General features: G+C 35.0%; 1 protein-coding gene across 1 annotated transcript in view; it reads left to right on the forward strand.

Moving 5' to 3' along the window:
- Window positions 1-18786, forward strand: part of LOC122792803 (rod cGMP-specific 3',5'-cyclic phosphodiesterase subunit beta-like) — an 897069-nt gene extending 878283 nt beyond the window's left edge. The window contains exons 21-22 of the mRNA XM_044060372.1: window positions 4260-4343; window positions 18634-18786. Coding sequence (XP_043916307.1) covers window positions 4260-4343; window positions 18634-18786 — 237 coding nt within the window. The remainder of the gene's footprint in view (window positions 1-4259; window positions 4344-18633) is intronic.
- The last annotated feature ends 2240 nt before the right edge of the window (window positions 18787-21026 follow it).

Here is a 21026-nt window from a genome sequence, read left to right on the forward strand (position 1 = left end):
AATGTAAGACTGGAATCAATTTTGAACTTAAAATTATCTGATCTTGGAATAAATAACTCCAGATGTCTACTAGTCATGCATATAAAAGCTAAACATACCACAAAAGCATTAAAAAAGTTTTCTGTGTAAGGGTGTCAAAGCTATGGAACACACTGCTGAGAGTAGTGACAGTGATGGTATTTTAAAAATACTTTAATTTTATTTTACTTTAGAACTTCAACATGAGACTGGGAGATCATTTTGCATATTATACAAATAAGCCAGTTGTTACAGTTACATATTCTAGACCTGCAGAGTGTTAGCATGACTTTGAACCTTAAACATAATTATTCACAGTCAGACCTCTCAACTATCCCTATGTTGTAGGGCCACCCCTGATTTTTTATTCCATTCCTCCTAAAATTGGAAATCATTTTGAGGATTTCTAAGATAACAACATTAACATTTAAAATGTGTCCCTAATGCGGGGCCTTTTCCTTAATTATTTTTTACTTTGTTCCAGATTCTGTTGGTACATGTTTTGGGCTATGTTCATATTACTACAACCACTGAGAATACAAGGAGTACTTGTTCACCTGCAAAATTTCTACCTGCCATCAGAAATGGAAGTGAAATAGAAATATACCGCTAACCCAATAAAATTGCATCTGGTGCTCAAGAGAGGATAAAGCTGTTTGAGTATTTGGTAGTTTTCATTTTGTGGTCAGGAAGGTGGAAGGACCACTAAAATGACAGAAGGCATGGCTTAAGAAGCACTGTGTAGCAAGCAGCAGCTAGGATGCTTCATGAACCAGAACAGTATCTAATGGGAGGCAGCAGAAAGTAGCATATATTTGCATTAGCATATCAGTTCTTAATGGGTTGATACTATGATGTATAAACTATATGGCAAAATGCACCCACCAGCACATTAAAAAGACAATAGTGTACAATATAGTATATTTTAGAAGCTTGGAATATTATCGGTGTTTAAATATGAAATGCTTGTGGTGACTTTCATATCTCCATTTTTGTTCATGTATTCCTAACATATGTAGTTTTATGTAGCATCCTCCTCTTTTCTCTTTTTTTTTCAGTCAGATGTGGCTTATCCTTCAGATTAATACCTGCAGCCCAGAGACACACAGTTGGTCTTCATGGAAAGCAGTAATCACATCAAAGCACAATAATTAGGCCAGCTGAACACTGCTGTTTATAAGGTCTGTTGTTCATGTCAGAAACATATGAAAAATAAAATGGAATGGATGAAATTAGGATGCTTTCATACCAGGAACATATGAAAAATAAAATGAATGGATGAAATTAGGGTGCTGTTCTTTTTCTTTTATGAAAATCACCCTTTGGATGACATGTTAAACTGAGGTCCCATCTGCTTGAGTTGGTAGCAGCTCATGTGGATGTAAAAGATCCCACAGCACCTGACAAAAAGAAGAGGGGAAGTTTTCTGATGACCTGGCCAAATTTCTCCTAGTAGTAAAAACACCAGCTCTGGTCTCCCCTCAAAAGAAGTTACTAGCCCAGTGGGAATAAACCTGTCAACAAAGAATAATATAAATAAATACATTTGGTACCTATGAATTATGATCAGAGTAAAAAATAAACTGTATGATAATTGAGGCTATAATGTTTTTATTCATTTTACAAATGAACTAGCAGTATAGTTAAAATATTGCTATATACAACATCCATATTAAATGGCTATGAACAAGAATTTTATTAACTAGAACTCCCAGGTTGCCACTGAAGACAGACACATTTGCATACCAAGCCTTATTCAGATATTAATGGGAATAAGACAGATGCAAATCATCTTGCCTATAACTAAGTACAGCAGAATGGTCTCATCCTGTCAGGTAAACAGAGTTGAGAAAATTAATAATCACTTCTTTGTCATTTAATTATAGCCCATGATGGACAGGAACAAAGCTGCTGAACTTCCCAAACTCCAAGTTGGCTTCATTGATTTTGTAGAATCCAAAAAACCAAGTCGGACTGCCACGAGCTGTAGTAAAATATTTAATACGAGTACAAAGAATGAAGAATAAAACAGATGAGTGCTTTCGCGTACCTACATCGTACGCTTCATCAGATCTAATAACTTACATTACCAATTCATATTTATATAGTAAAGGCTGTGAAATTCAATTCTATACTCATTAAATAATCACCTAATTAAAGGAATCATTCACTAATTAATTAAACATGCTCTGTTAGAGTCAAGTAAAGGTGTCATGTTCCTTTTAGAAGCAGCACAAATATACAACAAAGCAAATAATAACATCTCATGAATTATTTAATAAACTGCACATGCAGTCAAAGAATATATGTGGAGACATGAAACTGTTAACTTTTTGAAATGTTAAAACAAATAAATTAATTAACTACCAAAAATTTTTGATCCTATTATTTGATTTCAGTAATATCAAATCAACTACATAAAAACCAATGCATCCATAGTGTTCTTACTATGTTAACACAAGCCTATGTATATTAATACCATAATGCCTATATATTAAATGATGTTGCGGCTTGCCTACCAATGTTTATATAGTATTGCATCTAATGTAGTCACATTAAAATTTAACTTAAATCTAACGCAACAAACAAAAAAAACAAACAAAAAAAAAACTATTTAGTATAATATAAACAAATGTATTGAGATGACATGCAAAGACAACTGTATAGTTAACTAACATCTAGCCTATACCTTAAAATGTAAATAATGAAAATGTGAAAACTGTGTTCAACTACGCTGTATGTCTAATACATATAGAACAATATTGAATAAAAAATATATATTGAATAAAAAATGTTTAAATGAAAATATATACAAATATAATAAATAAGTATATGTGCATGATACATAATTGATAAAAAACACACAAACAAACAATGAACTGAATAATTAAACCTAACCATCCAACTTTGCTCACTTATTTCAGTTTCCTTAATTCTAAAATGGGTTTAATTGTGATGTATTGATTAAGACCTGGTTCCTGGTGAGCCTTCATCCTAAAAATCCATTCTAACTCTATCCTTTCAAGTTGATGCATCTTGTTCCCTCCTCTTTGACTAGATTGAACTAGCTGAAGAACCCTAAAATGAAACTTATGTCCTGTATGTGCAGAACAATGTTTCGCTAATGCATTCTTAGGGTCACATTTCCTGATGTCATATATGTGATTATATATCCTGTCCCTAAGCTTTCTGGTTGTTAACCCTATATAGAATGCTGAGTATTCAGTACAGACAGCTAAATATATCAAATTGGTACTGTCACAAGATGCATACAATTGTGGTTCAAAACTAAAATGTAAAGTTGGATGCACAAAAACTTGTTCTTTGGTAATAAATGGGCACATTTTACATTTCCCACATGCGGTAGTGCCTAATTTTCTCAAAGTATTAGAATTTTGTACCTCACTGGGTGTTTTATAAATGCGTTCTATGCATAGCAGCCCAGAGACACACAGTTGGTCTTCATGGAAAGCAGTAATCACATCAAAGCACAATAATTAGGCCAGCTGAACACTGCTGTTTATAAGGTCTGTTGTTCATGTCAGAAACATATGAAAAATAAAATGGAATGGATGAAATTAGGATGCTTTCATACCAGGAACATATGAAAAATAAAATGAATGGATGAAATTAGGGTGCTGTTCTTTTTCTTTTATGAAAATCACCCTTTGGATGACATGTTAAACTGAGGTCCCATCTGCTTGAGTTGGTAGCAGCTCATGTGGATGTAAAAGATCCCACAGCACCTGACAAAAAGAAGAGGGGAAGTTTTCTGATGACCTGGCCAAATTTCTCCTAGTAGTAAAAACACCAGCTCTGGTCTCCCCTCAAAAGAAGTTACTAGCCCAGTGGGAATAAACCTGTCAACAAAGAATAATATAAATAAATAAATAAATACATTTGGTACCTATGAATTATGATCAGAGTAAAAAAATAAACTGTATGATAATTGAGGCTATAATGTTTCTATTCATTTTACAAATGAACTAGCAGTATAGTCAAAATATTGCTATATACAACATCCATATTAAATGGCTATGAACAAGAATTTTATTAACTAGAACTCCCAGGTTGCCACTGAAGACAGACACGTTTGCATACCAAGCCTTATTCAGATATTAATGGGAATAAGACAGATGCAAATCATCTTGCCTATAACTAAGTACAGCAGAATGGTCTCATCCTGTCAGGTAAACAGAGTTGAGAAAATTAATAATCACTTCTTTGTCATTTAATTATAGCCCATGATGGACAGGAACAAAGCTGCTGAACTTCCTAAACTCCAAGTTGGCTTCATTGATTTTGTGTGCACATTTGTATATAAGGTAAGATTATATTTTCAAGTTACTATAGCGAATGAGTTTTTAAATGCAGAATTACAGAACTGTTTAAAGTGAGGTAGTGACTGACTTTGGTGACGCCGCATCTAGAGTTATGTTGATTATTTGCAGCTAACCCTGTTGTCTAAAAGCATTTGCAGACTAAATAAGTCAACTTCTTAAATTCTCTTGGAATGATACAAAATTGATATATAAACATATAAAGCTATAAGTAACTTTTACTACCATGTGGTCAAGTATTAACAGTCAAATTTCAGTCTGCAGTTTTATGTCAACAGCAAATGTTTGCACTTTCATTAGTTGAGTCCCTTCAAATGAATGACAGGCAAACCTGTTAACCACTGTTAAGCTCTCTAGTTCACCATATTCTGTAACTTTCATTACAAGTAGGATAAGGTTTTTAGACACATAGGAAATAAAATAAATTACAAAAATATGTCATTAATTTCATTGGTATGTTGTTTGTCACAGACTGCTGAAAGGACCATAAAGTACACTGGCATGCAACTTAAATTACTGCTTGGTGTCAGGATATAATAATGTAATGTTTGATAAACCTTTAAATATTGAGCCTCTGAAAATCAATAGACTCAGAACAAACATTTCCATCACAAAATATTGACTTTTATTAATGTGTATGTGGAAACAGTGAATGTGTTTTGCAGGAAGGGTAGCATATATTTCCCCCCAAAAGCCCCTCACTCAAAACTGAATTGCAGTTACACAGTGTCTGACTTATTTTATGTTACAGACACATGCACAAAATAAGATTTTGGTCCATTTGAGTTACCAATAGAAACAGCTAACTTGAAAGTTGAGAATACCCAAAGTTTTTCACAAGAATTGTTTTTAAAACCCCAAAGTGATTTGAAAGTTATTGAGAATTCTGATGTTTTTCTACAATCTGTACTTAAACAAAATGACAACCTTTTGGATCAATAGAAGTATAGTCTGGACATCCAGGATGTTTATCAAATGGGACTGGTAAAGCAGATATTTTTTTCCGATATAGCCACTAAAATGATAAAACTGAAGCATCTGCAATGGAAATGTGTTTTCTCTGAACAGTGTATAAAGTTAAAATAAGTGCCGAGAGGTTTATGTATGAGAAAACTAACCCCAGTTTCAAGATATAAAGACAGCATTATATATGAACTGTTGAGCTGTAAAAATATCATCAATATGAAATAAATGGACACAATAAGGATGTAGAAAAACTACATTATTAGGTGAAAACTTTAGTCACATCTTCTGAATTTGGTCTTCATATGAACATTCTTTCACAAAAGGCCTGTAAGGAAAATTAAGTTTTTAAAAAAAAGTTAATTAAATAACTAAACGAAACTTCAATGAATACAGTAATGGGAATCTGTATAAAGTTAATAAAACAGTAGAAAATGCTGGTGACACTATTAATAATATATTATAACTAATATGCACTCTTGGATTTGATGCCTGACCACTTAGAAGAAAATATTTTTAGACATATCTTCCCATGAAGAAAATATGCTAAGAATATTATCTCAGATAGTCAGTAGGAATAACACAGTTGAAACATGTCTCATGAGAGGGCTCAATCAGAAAAGTTGGCAGCAAAATCCAGCCAAACAACAAAAATAGTACAGTTGTGTAAGAACGTGTCATAACAGTAGATCACTGTTTCAGTAATGCTGACAAACAGGATGTATGATGTCAGGGATACCACACATCAGGACAGTATGGAAAAGGATAGGCACTTTTTCTTCACATGCTGAATGCCTGACCTTAGGTATGAGTTGGTGCATGAGGGATATGCAGGAGTGAAAATACTTTCTTGCCCTGAAAATACTCAAGTTTGCTGTTCAAAGAATACAATCAGGTAGAAAACACAAGGGGAAAAATAGGCAAAAGGAAATTCCATTTTGGCCAAAAGGAAAAAGAGAGAAACCAGAGGAATGAAAGGTAGGTACATATACTGCAACAGTGAGCTATTTGAACATCTTCTGTTAGGGTTAGTTCTTAAGCAACAGTACTATGTTCATAAACAGGTCTGCTGACAGACAGCATGATTTCCAAAGCTGTTGAGTAGATTGGGGGTGGAGGAAGTTTAAAGATAACCGTAGAAGTACGATTCCGGCAAATCTAGTCTTGACTCTAGAAACAATATCTGTGATGTAATGTTTTTGTGAAAGAGTGAATGGAAGACAGAGTGGATGTCTTTAGAATGGATTTGGAGTCAAGCCCTTTGGGAAAAAAAAAACAGTTGAAGAAGCTACTAACATTGCAAAATAAGCTTTGACAGGAGGGATTTACCATGAAAGAATAACAAAAGGAGATGGTAAAGGATAGCCATCTGGAAATGGTTTGTTTGAATAGGTTCATAGGTTCTTAATAAACTTACAGCCAAAAGAGGCTACTAAGAAGGTCAGTCACATCACCCTGTACTGGTGGGAGTCTAGCAGTGTCCCCCATTAAATAGACTTTCTCCAGATATACCTGGTGAAAATTTGTAATCCCCCTATCCAGTTATCCAGACAGGTTTTAAAGGTTGCTCAGGAAGTACTCTGCTTGATAGGTAAGGACAGCCTGTTCCAGAAATGGGGTATATACTGGGTTAGGTATCTGCCATGTCATCTGGTATTGTTGATGTGATGGTGTAGGTTTAGGTCAGTAGAATGGTTGTTTGCTTTACCACCTGTTCTGTTTAGGTGAAACTGTTTAAAGAGTGCTAGACTACTCATAGCAAGGGAAGCTAAGTAGAGATCACCCCTCAGCAGTGTGTGTGTTACTGAGCAACTAGAGAAACTAAAGGTACTTAGAACCAAGATCATTTTGGTGAGGAAACTTTGAGATTTCTCAAGCTTGTTCAAGAACTGAGCCTGAGGACCTGAGGAAGCTAAATCTTATATAAGGGACTCGTTTCATAATAAAGTGTTGAAAGTCTGCTTGTGACAAATGATATAGAATCACTTTATTTTATGATACTGTACAACACAGGAATAAGTTAGTGGAAATGAGTTAGTAACACTTTGCTACATTACACTAGAATGCACTTTTTATATTTAAAAGCAAGTTCTGTAAGGAGGCAGGTAATCCATGTCAGCACTTATACAATAAAGAATTTTGATTTTAATAATGGTTTAGAAAAATTTAAAAAGAGAGTTTTAGTAAGAAGCCATTCACCACATTACAGAAAAAAAAATTCTTATGTAAAAGAAAAAACTAATGTTACAGAGCGACTAGCTGATTCTAATCTGCACCATTTGAATAATGAAATTATAGAAAATGAACATTACATTAATTTTAGATATGGATAGTTCTATAATATTAACTTGTTTAGATGACTCTAGGGCTATTGAATAGATTGTTTCTGATAACTAGAAGATATTTAAAGTGTTTCCTGAAATTAACAAGATAGTGGGTGACAGACCAATTGTTACTAATAAAAGAGATACATGTTTAAAATATTTAACAATGACAACTGTGAGTTTAGGAATGACAGGCAGGAAAAGTATAAGTGAAAGGCAGGCGGAGCAGATTTATAATACATGGATGATTCTATTACAATAGCGATACTGAGACATGTTACAAACATCTAGGTTACTTTAATTGTAATTCACATACTGTTATTTATATTACTCAGTGCTCAGGTTGTGCCACCTTTTATATGCGCAGAATATTAAGAATTTTTTGAAACAAACATTCAGAAATGCAATGAAAATTATGAACTTCACAGATATGTGAAAGTATATGAAAAATACAAGATAATGATGAGGTTTATATCACATGGGATCACCCATTATCAGCAGTTCATAGGTTCATGCAAGGTTACTAGATTAACAGCCCTAGATCCCTTATCCCGAGTTGCCACAATTGTTGGTGGTTAGGTGAGTGAAGTTCAAAGAGGTAGGGGTCTGTGATATTTAATATTGACTTCCACTGTCCAGGAGGGATGTGGGCACCACCCCAGAAGAGAATTTACGGTCACCCATCCATTGATCTACGTAAGCTGCATTTGAAAAGGGTCAGGGAGGGGGCTCTGTTTCACATGAATTGGAAGCTTGTTCTAGGGAAGTTCAAAAAATAGATGCAAGAGAACCATATACAGTAGTTCAGGGGAAGATATACAAATGTAGAATTTAGCATTGAAATTAACACACATCGATTACAGTGTCATAATTGTACACAGACACAAAGTCATCAAATACCAAGATTTGCAAGTAGAAATGAGCAATGTGGAAGGATACTCAGTCAGTTCCAATAGCAGTAGGAATGACAGGACTAATAAAAAGAACTTACAATAGTACTTAAAGTTGCTACCAGTACATGTAACCACATATGAAGTGAGGAAGGAGGCAATTCTAGGTACTTCATGAGTGCTGGGAAGAGCACACCAGCTGACATCAAAGACTGAAACAGTACTGATATTACGAACTTTCATCATGCCCTGACTTAGGAATGGGGTCCATTTCCATCAAGATATGTAAAGAAACTAAGCATTTAGAGAAATTAAACCAGCAGAGCAAAACAGATCCTCAGGAAGTCAGCTATGCAACCTTTTTTTGCCTTTCAGATTCATGTCCTTGATTAGCCTTCTGTAAGCCAAGGCACACAAATGCATTACTTTCAGTCTGTCTTCTTTGGTTTATACTTCACCCTTTTACTCATCCTTGGGAATCTTCCTGCATTGACTGCATGATCTTTTTGGTCTTTACACTATTTATTCATCCTGGAGACCGGTTTAATGATGTAGTTTTTAACATGAAGGTCTTATAAAGCGTCAACCTCACTGCATTGTTTTTGTATCAGTTCCATTATTTGATTTGCTTAAACTTAGACACTACTGAGTTTAAATGGGTTCTTGAAGGTATCCCAGGCTCAGTGATCATGATATTATATCTTCAAAACCAATTTTAAAGGAGAAAGGATTGAATCATTAAATATACTTAAAAGTTATTATTCACATTTGGGTTTGTTTTTTTTTAAATTGTAATTGGTGTGTGATGTCATTAAACATGTGGCTTTTTTGCCTTTAATATTGGAGAAGGTCCCTCTGGCATGTTGAAATTGCATGAGGTAAAATGCTTTTGCATTCTGTTGTTATTATTAAAGGTATATTTTTATCTGGTATGGTGTGTTGAACCATGAGGCTGGATTCATAAAGGTTACCACAAAGTCTACACTGTTGTATACTATGTGTACGCTTTGTGAATTCAAGAGCATCCCTACCACAATGCGTGTGCTGTCCATTTAGTCAGAAGACTTATACTAAGTGTGGTAGCCTTTATGAATTCAGCCTTAGTTCTCTTTGCTTTGTTTTACTGTATGCAGATGTCATGGTTAAGAAATGAAGTGGTACCTAGAGATAATTTTGGATAAAAATGATTGTGAAATTACTGCAGAGTAACAGAAATGTGGATTTGTTTCTAGGTTACGTGTGAATTTAGTCTATTTCAAATTTATCTATATTAACTGTTAACAAACACTGAGTGCATTACACACAGTCTGTGTGCAGGGATAAGAAGCGGGAATCACTACTCATGATTCACAAGCACATTCTTAAGTGCACAAAGAACAATATGCGACTGCACCCTATAGGCTGAGCTAGTGCACAGTAACATATGCAGATGATTTGCAGGTCATTAATACAAACTGGTGCAGGCTTCAAAAGCACCACAACTCCTTATATACCTGGCATAAAAATGTAAAATTACTACCATAATGATCAGTGCTAGTCTTCAAGCTGAATGCAATGATCTAAGCAGCAGTATGTTAAAACCAGAGGTAGAACAGCACAAACATCAAAAGTAACCTCATGAATGGAGGATGCAGTACATGTACATGGCTATAACACATAGGTATGGAAATGCAGTCACACACAAGTCTGACAGATGGTTAAATTGTTTACCTTTAGATTTTTTCCCTGCTGTAGGTTTTACTTGGAAATTAGCCTTAATTTTTGTATGCCTGTTTGGATAATCACATTTTGTGTAACTAATAAAACACAAATCGCTGAAAATCAATTCACCTTTATTGTGACCATCTTCTGAATGATATACTAAGTACATAAAAAAAGAAAATCATGTGACAATCTTAACCTTGAAAGCACATAACATGTATTCATATGAAATTATGTTGCATCAACATTATGTGCAATACAGAGACTTCCAAGATGGCTTTGCATTACGTAATAGCTTAATTCTGGCTCTCCCAGTCTGAAAACAGAAACTTAGCAAAGAAAGCCAGCGGACCTAGATTTTTTGGTAAATTTCAGTAACTGACTAGTAAGTGCACTGGCTGGATGCCAGGAAAAAGAAATATAATAGACCAGGAGGAAAACTAGCTACAAAAGGTGAGGAAAAAAAACACAGACTGGGTGAAATACTGCAGTGGTTCAGCAAGAAGCAGTGCAAGCTCCAGACATGACTTCCAGTAACCTAGAGGAAAGCATAAAGCATCTGTACACAGACCTGGTGAAAATAAATGAAACACTGATGGAGTATATCAACACGAACAATAAAAAGCTAAAATGAAGAAAGGCTGGCTGAATATGAGACTGCACAAGAAGAGATTTTTTAAAAAATATAAGAATTAGAGGACAGAGCATGTAGGGAAAACATGAGATTTTCTACTGTACCAGAGAAGCTGGAAGGAACAGACTGTATTAATTTTATGAAAGTACAAATAAGCAGCTAGATTGGTGTTCCACAACAGTAATTGTTAATTGAAACGGCACATTGTGTGTATGCTGTAAATCTGGTTAATAGAAAGCAACTTAGACCTTTAATAGTAAAGATGTAGTCTTACTGGCAAAATGATTTGATTCTGAAAAAACTGTGGCCGAAGGACAAGGTACTAAAAGTGGGGGACAGCAGAGTATTTTTGGAGAATGACTACTCATTGTACACCAGGCAGAAGAGGGGTAAATATATTCCGTTATTCAGGGAATGTCAAGAAGCAGGCATGAGATTCAAACTGCTGTACCCAGCCATTTTAAAAATATTTTCCCTGGAGGGACAAAATCATTTTTTGATGAAGTACATATTAAGGAGGAAATACAGAAGTTTCTCCAACAAAGGGTGAGCTGTGAAACAGAAGGAGGTTCTGCTTCATGTTCTTCTGGTAAGAAGGACTACAGAGAGACTAAGCCCATGAAATCTTTTCCACTGTTTCAGTAGAAAATGCCTGAAAGAAGGAAGAAAACATAAGAGTCGACTAGAATACATTACAAATGAAACACAGACAGGATTTGGGAGATGGTGATGAACAGGAATAAAGCTAATAACTTGTAAATTGACAAACACGGGGTGATAGAGCAATAATTGCATTTGTGAAACTAGCACTCAAGAAAAATCTTGATGATTGGATGGGTAATAGGAAATTCACCCCAGGATCACTTCTGTAGTTCTGCTTAACAGGGGCACAGGAAAATAATTTTCTTGGGTGGCGAAAGCCAGGGTACCTTTTTGGCTAGGCTTGTATAGGCTCTAGGGCCAATAGCCTAGTACCTACCTATGAACCTATGACTGAACAAGGAAATCTGAAAATGTTGGACTTCCTTGGACTCTGCTAAACTTGTAGGGGACTTTAAAGCATATTCTCTGCTTCATGTCATTAATGTTCAGACAATAGAATCAGTAACTTGGAAACTGACAAATGTGAGATTACAAAGCAATAAAAATACTTGTGAAACATGGCAGAACAAGAAGATTTGGAAATATTGGATTTTCGTGGATTTTGTTAAACTTGTAGGGGACTCTAAAGCATATGCCCTACTTCATGTCATTAATTTTCAGAAAAAATACTTTGAAGATGGGAAAAGGAGGTAAAAAGTTAAGTAAAAATGTTTTTCTTCATAATGGTACTACTTTAATGGTGCATGGCATTCTTTGCAAACTATGAGGTAAAGTTTTTTTCAGTTATTTTTAAATGCAGTGAGGATACTAATACAAACAGGTGTTTTTGTTTTGTCCTCCCTTCCTCTCTCTTTTTCCTTGTTCACTTTTAAGAAATGTAGGTACTGCAATGTAAAAAAAAAAAAAAAAAAAAAAACAAGGGAGAGAGGAAGGATCTGGTTAACAGAGCATGACAAAAGAAGGATTGGTGCGCTTTTTCTCGTGCTTGCATAGGGGAATGACTGGGTAAAGGCCTGTGGCTTTATCCAGTAACACGTTTTAACAGAAAGCAAGTAAATGAAAAAGTATACTGAATATTATAGTTTTTTTCTGGTAAATAATGTATCCTTAGAAGTTTTGTGCCTGGTTTGCATGTCCCCAGAAGACAATCTGATAAAGAGAAATGCCTTGGAAAAAAGTGTTTACTGGAAGCATTCAAGTGTTTTCTCAGCTGGAAGAGCTCTATAAAGGTGAGACAAAACCAGATAGCACTTAGTAAAAGTGCAGACTGTACCATGTGTCTTAGCATGGCCGACCTTCCTTTTTGGTTAATCTTAGTCTGTCTGTGGGGCCATCAATTTTTTGTTCTTATTAGGAAGGTAAAACGTCACATATTTTCTATTTTTGCGTGTTATTATTAAGTTAGTAGGTTTTAGGGTGGTACTAGGGGAGGTGTTTTTTTTTTTTTTTTTTTTTTTGAGGGCTTTCAATAAAACAAAAAGTTTTGTAAGAAGTGAAATATGCTCAAATGGATATGACAAGAAACAACTGTATAAAAGACCAAGCTGCCAAACAATATATGCATGTAAGAAACACAAAACCAATAAGGCCAACAAGACCTCGACAAAAATAAAAAACAAAATTTCGACAACCAGTTAAAAACACAGACCGTTTATTCTCTTGGAACAACTAAGTGCTTTCACCAGTACATAGGCTTCTTCAGAGTTGTTCAAACCATTAATAACACTATGCTTAAATAATAACATTCATTAGCTTCAGCAAATCAAATTCCTGAAACAATTAACTAATTGCTATTTGCATTAAAACCACAGAAGAATATCAAATATACAATGTAAAAACTTTTATCACATTATATTAAAATTCACTTAAACCATATTTTAATTATTCTATCCTGTCCTGGGTTTTATGTAGGAAAAACGATTAGAAGACTAAGGGACAGAATAGGTGAACACCTCAGGGCAATAAAAAATAGAGATATACACAATGCTCTATATTTAAGTATGTAAATTTCAAAAAATTATATTTTTTGTAATTGATAATGAGAGAGGTGGTAATTGTAAAGTGACATTGGAAGCAAAGGAGTCTAAGTGGCAGTTCCATTTAAACACCACAATGGACCCTGGATTGAATGATTTTATTTCTATCAAGCCAATTTTACAGTCAAGACATGACCAGACTACATAAAAAAGTAATCGATTCTGAATGTAGTCAGGATAAGGTTGATTATTTTTTAAAAATTTCTTTAAAATATGGTAATATATGGTAATATAAATATGGTTTATGGAATAATTAAATATGCCAAAGTTAGAGGTAGATGAGGCTCAATTACCAACGGTTAGCATAAGAGGAGATGAGATAAAAATGGTGATGTATTACTAATCTACAGGAAAGTCCACATTCCTGTGGAAGTTTGGAAGCTAGTAGGGAAAAACTGATAAAGATCTGGAGGGTTTTATTTAAAAGTATTTTAAGAGAAGAAGAAGTGCCAACATCCTGGAAGAAAGTGGTGGTAGCTGTAATACCTAAAGAGGGTAAAGATCCATCAGATCCAACTTCATAGAGACCCATTTCTGTACTAAACCACGATTATAAAATGGTTATGTCTACAATGACTAAAAGAATGGCAAAAGTGATGCCAAAATTAATAGATATGGATCAATGTAGTTTTGTCGAGGGGAGGCAAACATTTGAGAACACTGATGATCCAAAGGGAAGCAGAATGTAAGAACATAACACTGTTGTTGGTCAGTTTTGATGCAGAGAAAGCATTTCACATAGTAAGCTGGGACTTCATGAGTGGGGCAATGGAAGTAGTTGCTTTCCCTGATACAATTATAAGGCTAATTAGGAGTATATATGAGGGGTTGGAGGCAAAAACTAAAGTGGGTGGGGTCCTCTCTGATAATTTCTGCTTGATTAGAAGAACCAGGCAGGGGTGTCCACTTTTCTCTTGTTGTTTTCATTACATTTAGAACCATTGGCAAAGAAAGTAAGGGACTCAGAAATTCAAGGACATAACTTGTATGGTAGTCAAGAAAAGCTGGCTCTATTTGCAGATGATATTATTTTATAGGCTCATATGATCATAGCAGATTACTACGCTATTGACCCAGAGGTCATTTTAGGCCTAGCGGTTTCTACCCAATGTAATACCTTTGAGGTACTAGTCAATACCCAAGACTGCATTTAGTGATGACTGCCCATGTCCATGAGGTACCATTAGACATCTCCACAAACCAAGAACCACAATGAAGGCAAGGAGCAAGCAACACCAGGAACAGAGAACCAGAATTTATTGAAAACCTTAGCGCTTTCATCAGATTATATCCACAGACTTCTTCAGAGGTATTAAAACCAACAACCATCACTTCACCTTTTAAATAGCCCTCCAAAACAGTCATGTGACATAATTAATAATCAATTAAAGGAAATTTCTTCTGAAAAATGTATATACATAAATACATGTAAAAATACTGAATAGAACAATATATAAATAAGGCAGTTGATAAATATAAAAATGTTGTTAATAAAAATGTTCCCCTACAATTTAAACATTTACAGATAATAGGAGCGAAGCTTTAAAACACTGCTAATAGAAACACGTTCATTCAATCCAGGATAAACACAAGCATTTAATTTTAATTGCCATCTGAGTTCTTGAAGTTCTAAAAAAATCTTTCCAAAGCCCCCCCCCCTCACATTCCTAACCACATGGTCAATACCAACAAAACCAGACTCATGACCAGGATTCTCACCAATATGTTTGGATAAAGCATTCTTATGGTTTCCCTTTCTGATATCTAAAGTGTGCTCATATATACGCTCTTTCAGTTTTCTTTGTGTTTTCCCAATGTAAAAGCAACTACAAAATTTACAAAGGGCAAGATACATTATGTCCTCAGTGTTGCAATTACAATAAAAGGAGACTTGAATACAGATCCCATTTACAAACACCCTATCCAATTCAATAAGGTATTTTCAGTAATTACACAAGCAACATCCATAAGTGCCTTTCTTTCTTATAGAGCCCATCTTTTCTATATCCACAACATTTTCCAATATTTCTTTAAAACATCTACCCCTCTGATACACCATTCTGATGCCATTGTTATAAATTTCCTTAAATTCATCATGAACACCAAGTGTGTGTCAATATGTGTTCAAAATGTTGTATATTTGGGTACATTCAGGGGTATAAGTAGTTGTTGTTTTTGTGTCTTTCGGCTTTTCCCAGTTAGGGGTTGCCACAGCGGAACTCCGGTCCACTAATGATTGGCAGTTAATTTTTACGTGCCGAGTTGCCGGCCCTGACGCACAACCTTCAACGAAGGTACGCCCATTCACACATGTCTCCACACAGAAGACGCTCTAGCTGAGAATCGAACAGGACAACGTCTTACTGTGAGGCAACAATGCTACTGCAGCACCACCACCACAGTTAATGGAAATACTGTTGTCAGTGTTAGGGTCAGAAACAGTCTCAAGGGCAGGAATATTCGTCACTTCAGCTGAAACTGAAAGGAGGGGAAGATAAAAAGAAGGTCTGGTCACACTTTCAAAGAAATCTATCAGATTTAACTGGCAGGATCTGTCCTTCATGAAGCCAAATTGGGTAAGATCCAGGGTTTGGAGGCCACATATGTCTTTTTTTTTATGAGGTCCATACTGATATGTTCCATGGCCTTTAGATGAGGCTGGTAAGGCTTATAGGTCTGTAACTCCCTGGGTCTGTTACTAGGCAACCTTTGTGGAGGGGAATAACTGTTGCTGTTCTCTATTCTGCAGGAACAAAGCCTGTGGTTAGGCTATGATTGAAAAGGGTACTTAGTGGTGATGCTCATTCATGTTTTAGCCTGTTTAGAAGACAGCCTGAGATGTCATCTTGTCCCATAGAAGCCATGTTATTTGCCTTCGACAGGGCTTTGTGGACCTGCTCTTCAGATTTGTAAGGTGGGGGGGGGGGCTTGGGGGAGGGTTTGTTGTAAGTTAGGAAGGGATAAGGGAGTGAAATTTTTGCCAAACCTATCCACTAGCAAGTTCGCTATCTTTGTGGGGTCAGTGTGTTATACCTGACAAAACCAGAAAGGGACATTACTGTGCTGTGGAACATTTAAAGACAGTTTTAAATCTTCTCAGTATACAAAATTAATGAAGCTAAAACAAAGCTAATAGCGGTAAAATATGTACCCTCACATGAATTGGCCCAGCAATATCCATATTTATGGGGACATCATAAAATGAAGTATTTGGGAGTATGGATTAAAAATGACTCCATTGTGGCAGCTAAGGCTATGTGGGAGGAGACTAAATAGAAGATAATACAAAAACTGAGAAACTGGAAGCTTTGTTATATGGATATGGATAGTAAGATGCAAGAAGTTAAAATGTTTTTAGTCTCTTTAGTTTTATACACAGGTCAGGCATAGTTTTATCAACCAGAGGAGAAGATGTGGATAGCAATTAAAAAAGAGTTGAAGGATTATATCTGGGAGGGGAAGATGGCAAGGGTTAAGTGGGATAAGCTGAGTCTTCCAATAGAACAAGGCAGACTAGGATTACCTGATTTGAAGGGGTATTTTAGAACAACACAGTGAAGGTTCTTATACATTGCACAAGCAGAAAACTATAATTCAAAGTGGAAAGTGATGATGATGATACAGCGGATAAGGCTCAAGAAACAAGGCAAGACTACAATTTTGGATGCAAACCCTTCATGAGAATGACAATAATACAGAATATTACATTCATAAAGTAGCAAAAAGTATTTTAAGAACTAAGCCAGCATGGGAGTGGAGAAAGGAGATTTTGCCGATAGGGATGACTGCAATTAAGGATACAGATATTAGGCAAGAGGGGGCTGGTGGTTATTGGAGAAAACTGGCAAAGGATCCAAAGTATTGGGAGCAAATAAAAAGGGAAAGGTAATAGAACGGGAAGATGCCAAGAATTTATCTGGACTGCAGGTTAGAGAATGCCTTCCTGTCAAGGATTGCTATCAGCGTATAGGCAAAGAAAAATAAATAGGAGGTCCTAAATGAAAGACTAGCATTAGTGGAGTTTTTAATAGAATCTAGAACAGAAGCTGCTATTAAAAAAGGAATAATTAGTAGAACATATAAATACTGCATGAAAACTATAAGAATCAATCAGAGGACCTTAAAAAGGACTGGAAAGAGAGACTGTATAAGCAATTCACAAAGAGACAATGAGGGCTGTATGTATATCTCAGAAATATGCAACAAAATCTAGAAGATTTAGGATGTTTGCTGGGAAGTGTTTACATAGGTATTTGTATACTCCAAGTAGACTCCAAAGAATTTTTCCTCAGGTAGACAGCAAATGTTGGAGATGTGATGGGAAAGAAAGAGGTAACTGGGAACATATTTTTCTCAGAGTGTAATGAGTTGGCAGATTTTAAACATTTCCTGCAGACTGCTTTGTCAGAGATACTGGGTGAGCAAACTGGTGTAACTAAGGAAATGATCTTTTTGAGCTATGATACAGAATCAAAATTGCCTAGACATAGTAAGGCTTTGCTGAGTCTAATTATGGTGGCTACTAAAAAAGCAATTACTAGAAAATGGAAATCAAAGCCTAAACCAACTTTACTAGAAGTAGTGAATATAGTAAAAGAGATAAATCAACTGGAATTTGGATCTTTAGAAAAGGGAAGGAGCAAACTACATAGGAAAAATGGGAATTGTAGGATCATTATATGCAGAGGAGGAATAAGGTTTAAAAGAAGGCAGGATTTGAATGAGCTATGTAAAACCTAATTGACAATGAAAGGATATATTATAAGTGATGTATAATGTCTGCAATAACAATAGTCTTAACGAGGTCTGTGATCTATAATATTTGCAACTAAAATTGTATTAATGTGGTTTGTTTTTCATTTATACAAATGTAAGATTGCCTATGTCATACATGATAACTCAATAAAGATGATTTGTTTAAATAAAACATTATGTGCAATACTTCCAAATAAGAATAATTTCAAGTGACATATTTCTCTGCTAGTGTGTTAATGTGTCATTTTTTTCTACCCTCATAGGTGATCATATACACTGTATTCACAATGTTATATATTTTTAACAAATCTCCAATAGATTTTTTCTCAGGTAGCTGCATTACTAATGGAATCATCATTTTTTTTACAGGAGTTTTCCCGTTTTCACAAGGAAATCCAGCCAATGTTTGATGGATTACTTAACAACAGACAGGAGTGGAAAACACTTGCTGATCAATACGAAGCAAAAATTAAAGCACTGGAAGAGGAAAAAAAGAAGAAAGAAGAGATGGCCAAAGGTTAGAATAACTACCAGAACACACATCCTGCAGTCTGTGTGTACCATTTTATTCCCTTTATTCCCTATTTTAAGCCCAACTGAGTACTCCACCATGTACCCATTTTAAGGCTGCCCGAGCACTTTAGATCTCACATCTTTATTTGTGTAGGAATCAAATATTCTTCATACTGCTACATCAGATGTAGCTTTATTTGAAAAAATGACCAATAATAATCCAAAATCCAAAAAGCAACTACCAATATCACTGAAGAAATGTTTAATAGAAAATATTAAGCACTTTCTTCTCACATTTGTAAGAGACATCATCAGAATACAAGTACAAGCTAGAGTTAAGAACTTCTACATTTAAAAGCAGCAGAAAAAGTAGAAGTAGACCACCACGATAAAATGCACAGTTTATTGAAAAAAGGATGAGCGCTTTCGCGTGCACAAACTGCACGCTTCTTCAGATCTAATACATTGACTGTTTGGATCCGTTTATATAATGAAAGGGAATATCCAGTCCCTTCTAATTCATCAGGTGTAACAAATAATCAGTCAATCAGATGATTAAAACAATTTAAATGAATCAGTGGGTGTATCCTCTCTTCTATACTAAAAACTTCTAAAAATGCTCCTGTGTTACATCTTTGTTTAAATAAATTCTAAATCAAAGCAGCTCCATTAATAATTATGAAATACATACATACATAATATTATAGAACATTTATTAATTTCATTGTATTTGAATACTATCAAATGAAATAGATTAACTAACCTACATAAATAAAACTAAAAGCATCTGCTAATTCTATTGTAAATCACATGAATCTGACTGAATGAAACTGTCAACATATAAATGTACTTTAAATAACTATGATCATCAAACTGACTCTAACTGAATGAAGAGAACCTCCAGTGCTTCGCAATGAATAACATGTAAAATAAAATAAAATAAAAACGGAAAAGAGATGGAAAAGTCCTCCAAATGGTCCATAATAAATGAACAGCAAAAGCCAGGTACAATATGAATAAATCTGTATGAAAAATACTGTGGGAAAGACTGTATAAAAAGAACTGTAGGAAAAAATATTCATTTATGCACCTTCAAGGCAGATCTAATGCTTACATAAGAATTAAGGCCAGGAGGATAATGTGCCTTCAATTTTAAAATCCAGCCTAACTCTATATGTTCTAATTTATTAAAATTGTCCCCTTTCCTCTTGTTAAGGGTTTTTTTCTGCAGTACCTTAAAACTGAAAGTGTGTCCAGGATATTCTAGTATATGCTTGACCAGGGCATTCTTGTTGTCTAACTTCTTGATTTCATATAGATGATCATGTATCCTATCTCTTAGGTGTCTTGTGGTCATGCCTATATAAAAAGCTTGGCACATTCCACAATTTGCCATATATATGATATTCATATCTTCACAACTTGCCATGTGTTTCGGTTCATATTCAGTTCATATTTATAATCTAGGCTAGGATGTATAAATACTTGATCGGTGGAAATCCAAGTACACATGTTACATTTACCACAAGGATAGGTGCCTAACCTCTTTCTGATGTTAACTTGAGTATTTACTGACCCTTTGTATTTTTCTACACATAAAATCCTCCTTAAATTTTTACTATTTCTATATGTAAAGGTGGGTTGAGTACCTACTATCTTTCTTATATCACTATCCATTGTCAGAATATGTCAATTCATGGATATCACACCTGTGATATATCTGATATCACTGGTGAATTTCAGTACAAAACTGACCCTGTGAGTATCCAAGTTTCTAACATTCTGCTGATGTAAACTCGGATAAGTCCTATTTGTTGTTAAAATATTGTCTTCTTTTGATGTGAAGGAGGACTTGATCTTGTGTATCATTTCACCATCATAGCTCCTGTCGAGGAACAATTCCTCTAGGGCCTGATATTCCTTGTTCAAATCCTCTGGATTATCACATAGTCTGCTAACCCTAGTGAATTGACCCTTAACTATATTCCTAAAAATGAATCTAGGGTGCATGCTATCAAATCTTAAAATGGTGTTTCTCCAACAGGGTTTCCTATAAAGAGACGTGTTAAGTCTCCCTTTTCCATCTTTACTGATAGTGATATCTAGAAAATTAATATGTGTAACAGAAACCTCTATCGTGAATCAGTCTATGTGTACCATTTTATTCCCTTTATTCCCTATTTTAAGTCCAGATGAGTACTCCACCATGTACTCATTTTAAGGCTGCCCGAGCACTTTAGATCTCACAT

The sequence above is a fragment of the Protopterus annectens genome, chromosome 2.part0 (assembly GCF_019279795.1).
Source record: "Protopterus annectens isolate FY-2018-M chromosome 2.part0, PAN1.0, whole genome shotgun sequence".
Classification (NCBI taxonomy): domain Eukaryota; kingdom Metazoa; phylum Chordata; order Ceratodontiformes; family Protopteridae; genus Protopterus; species Protopterus annectens.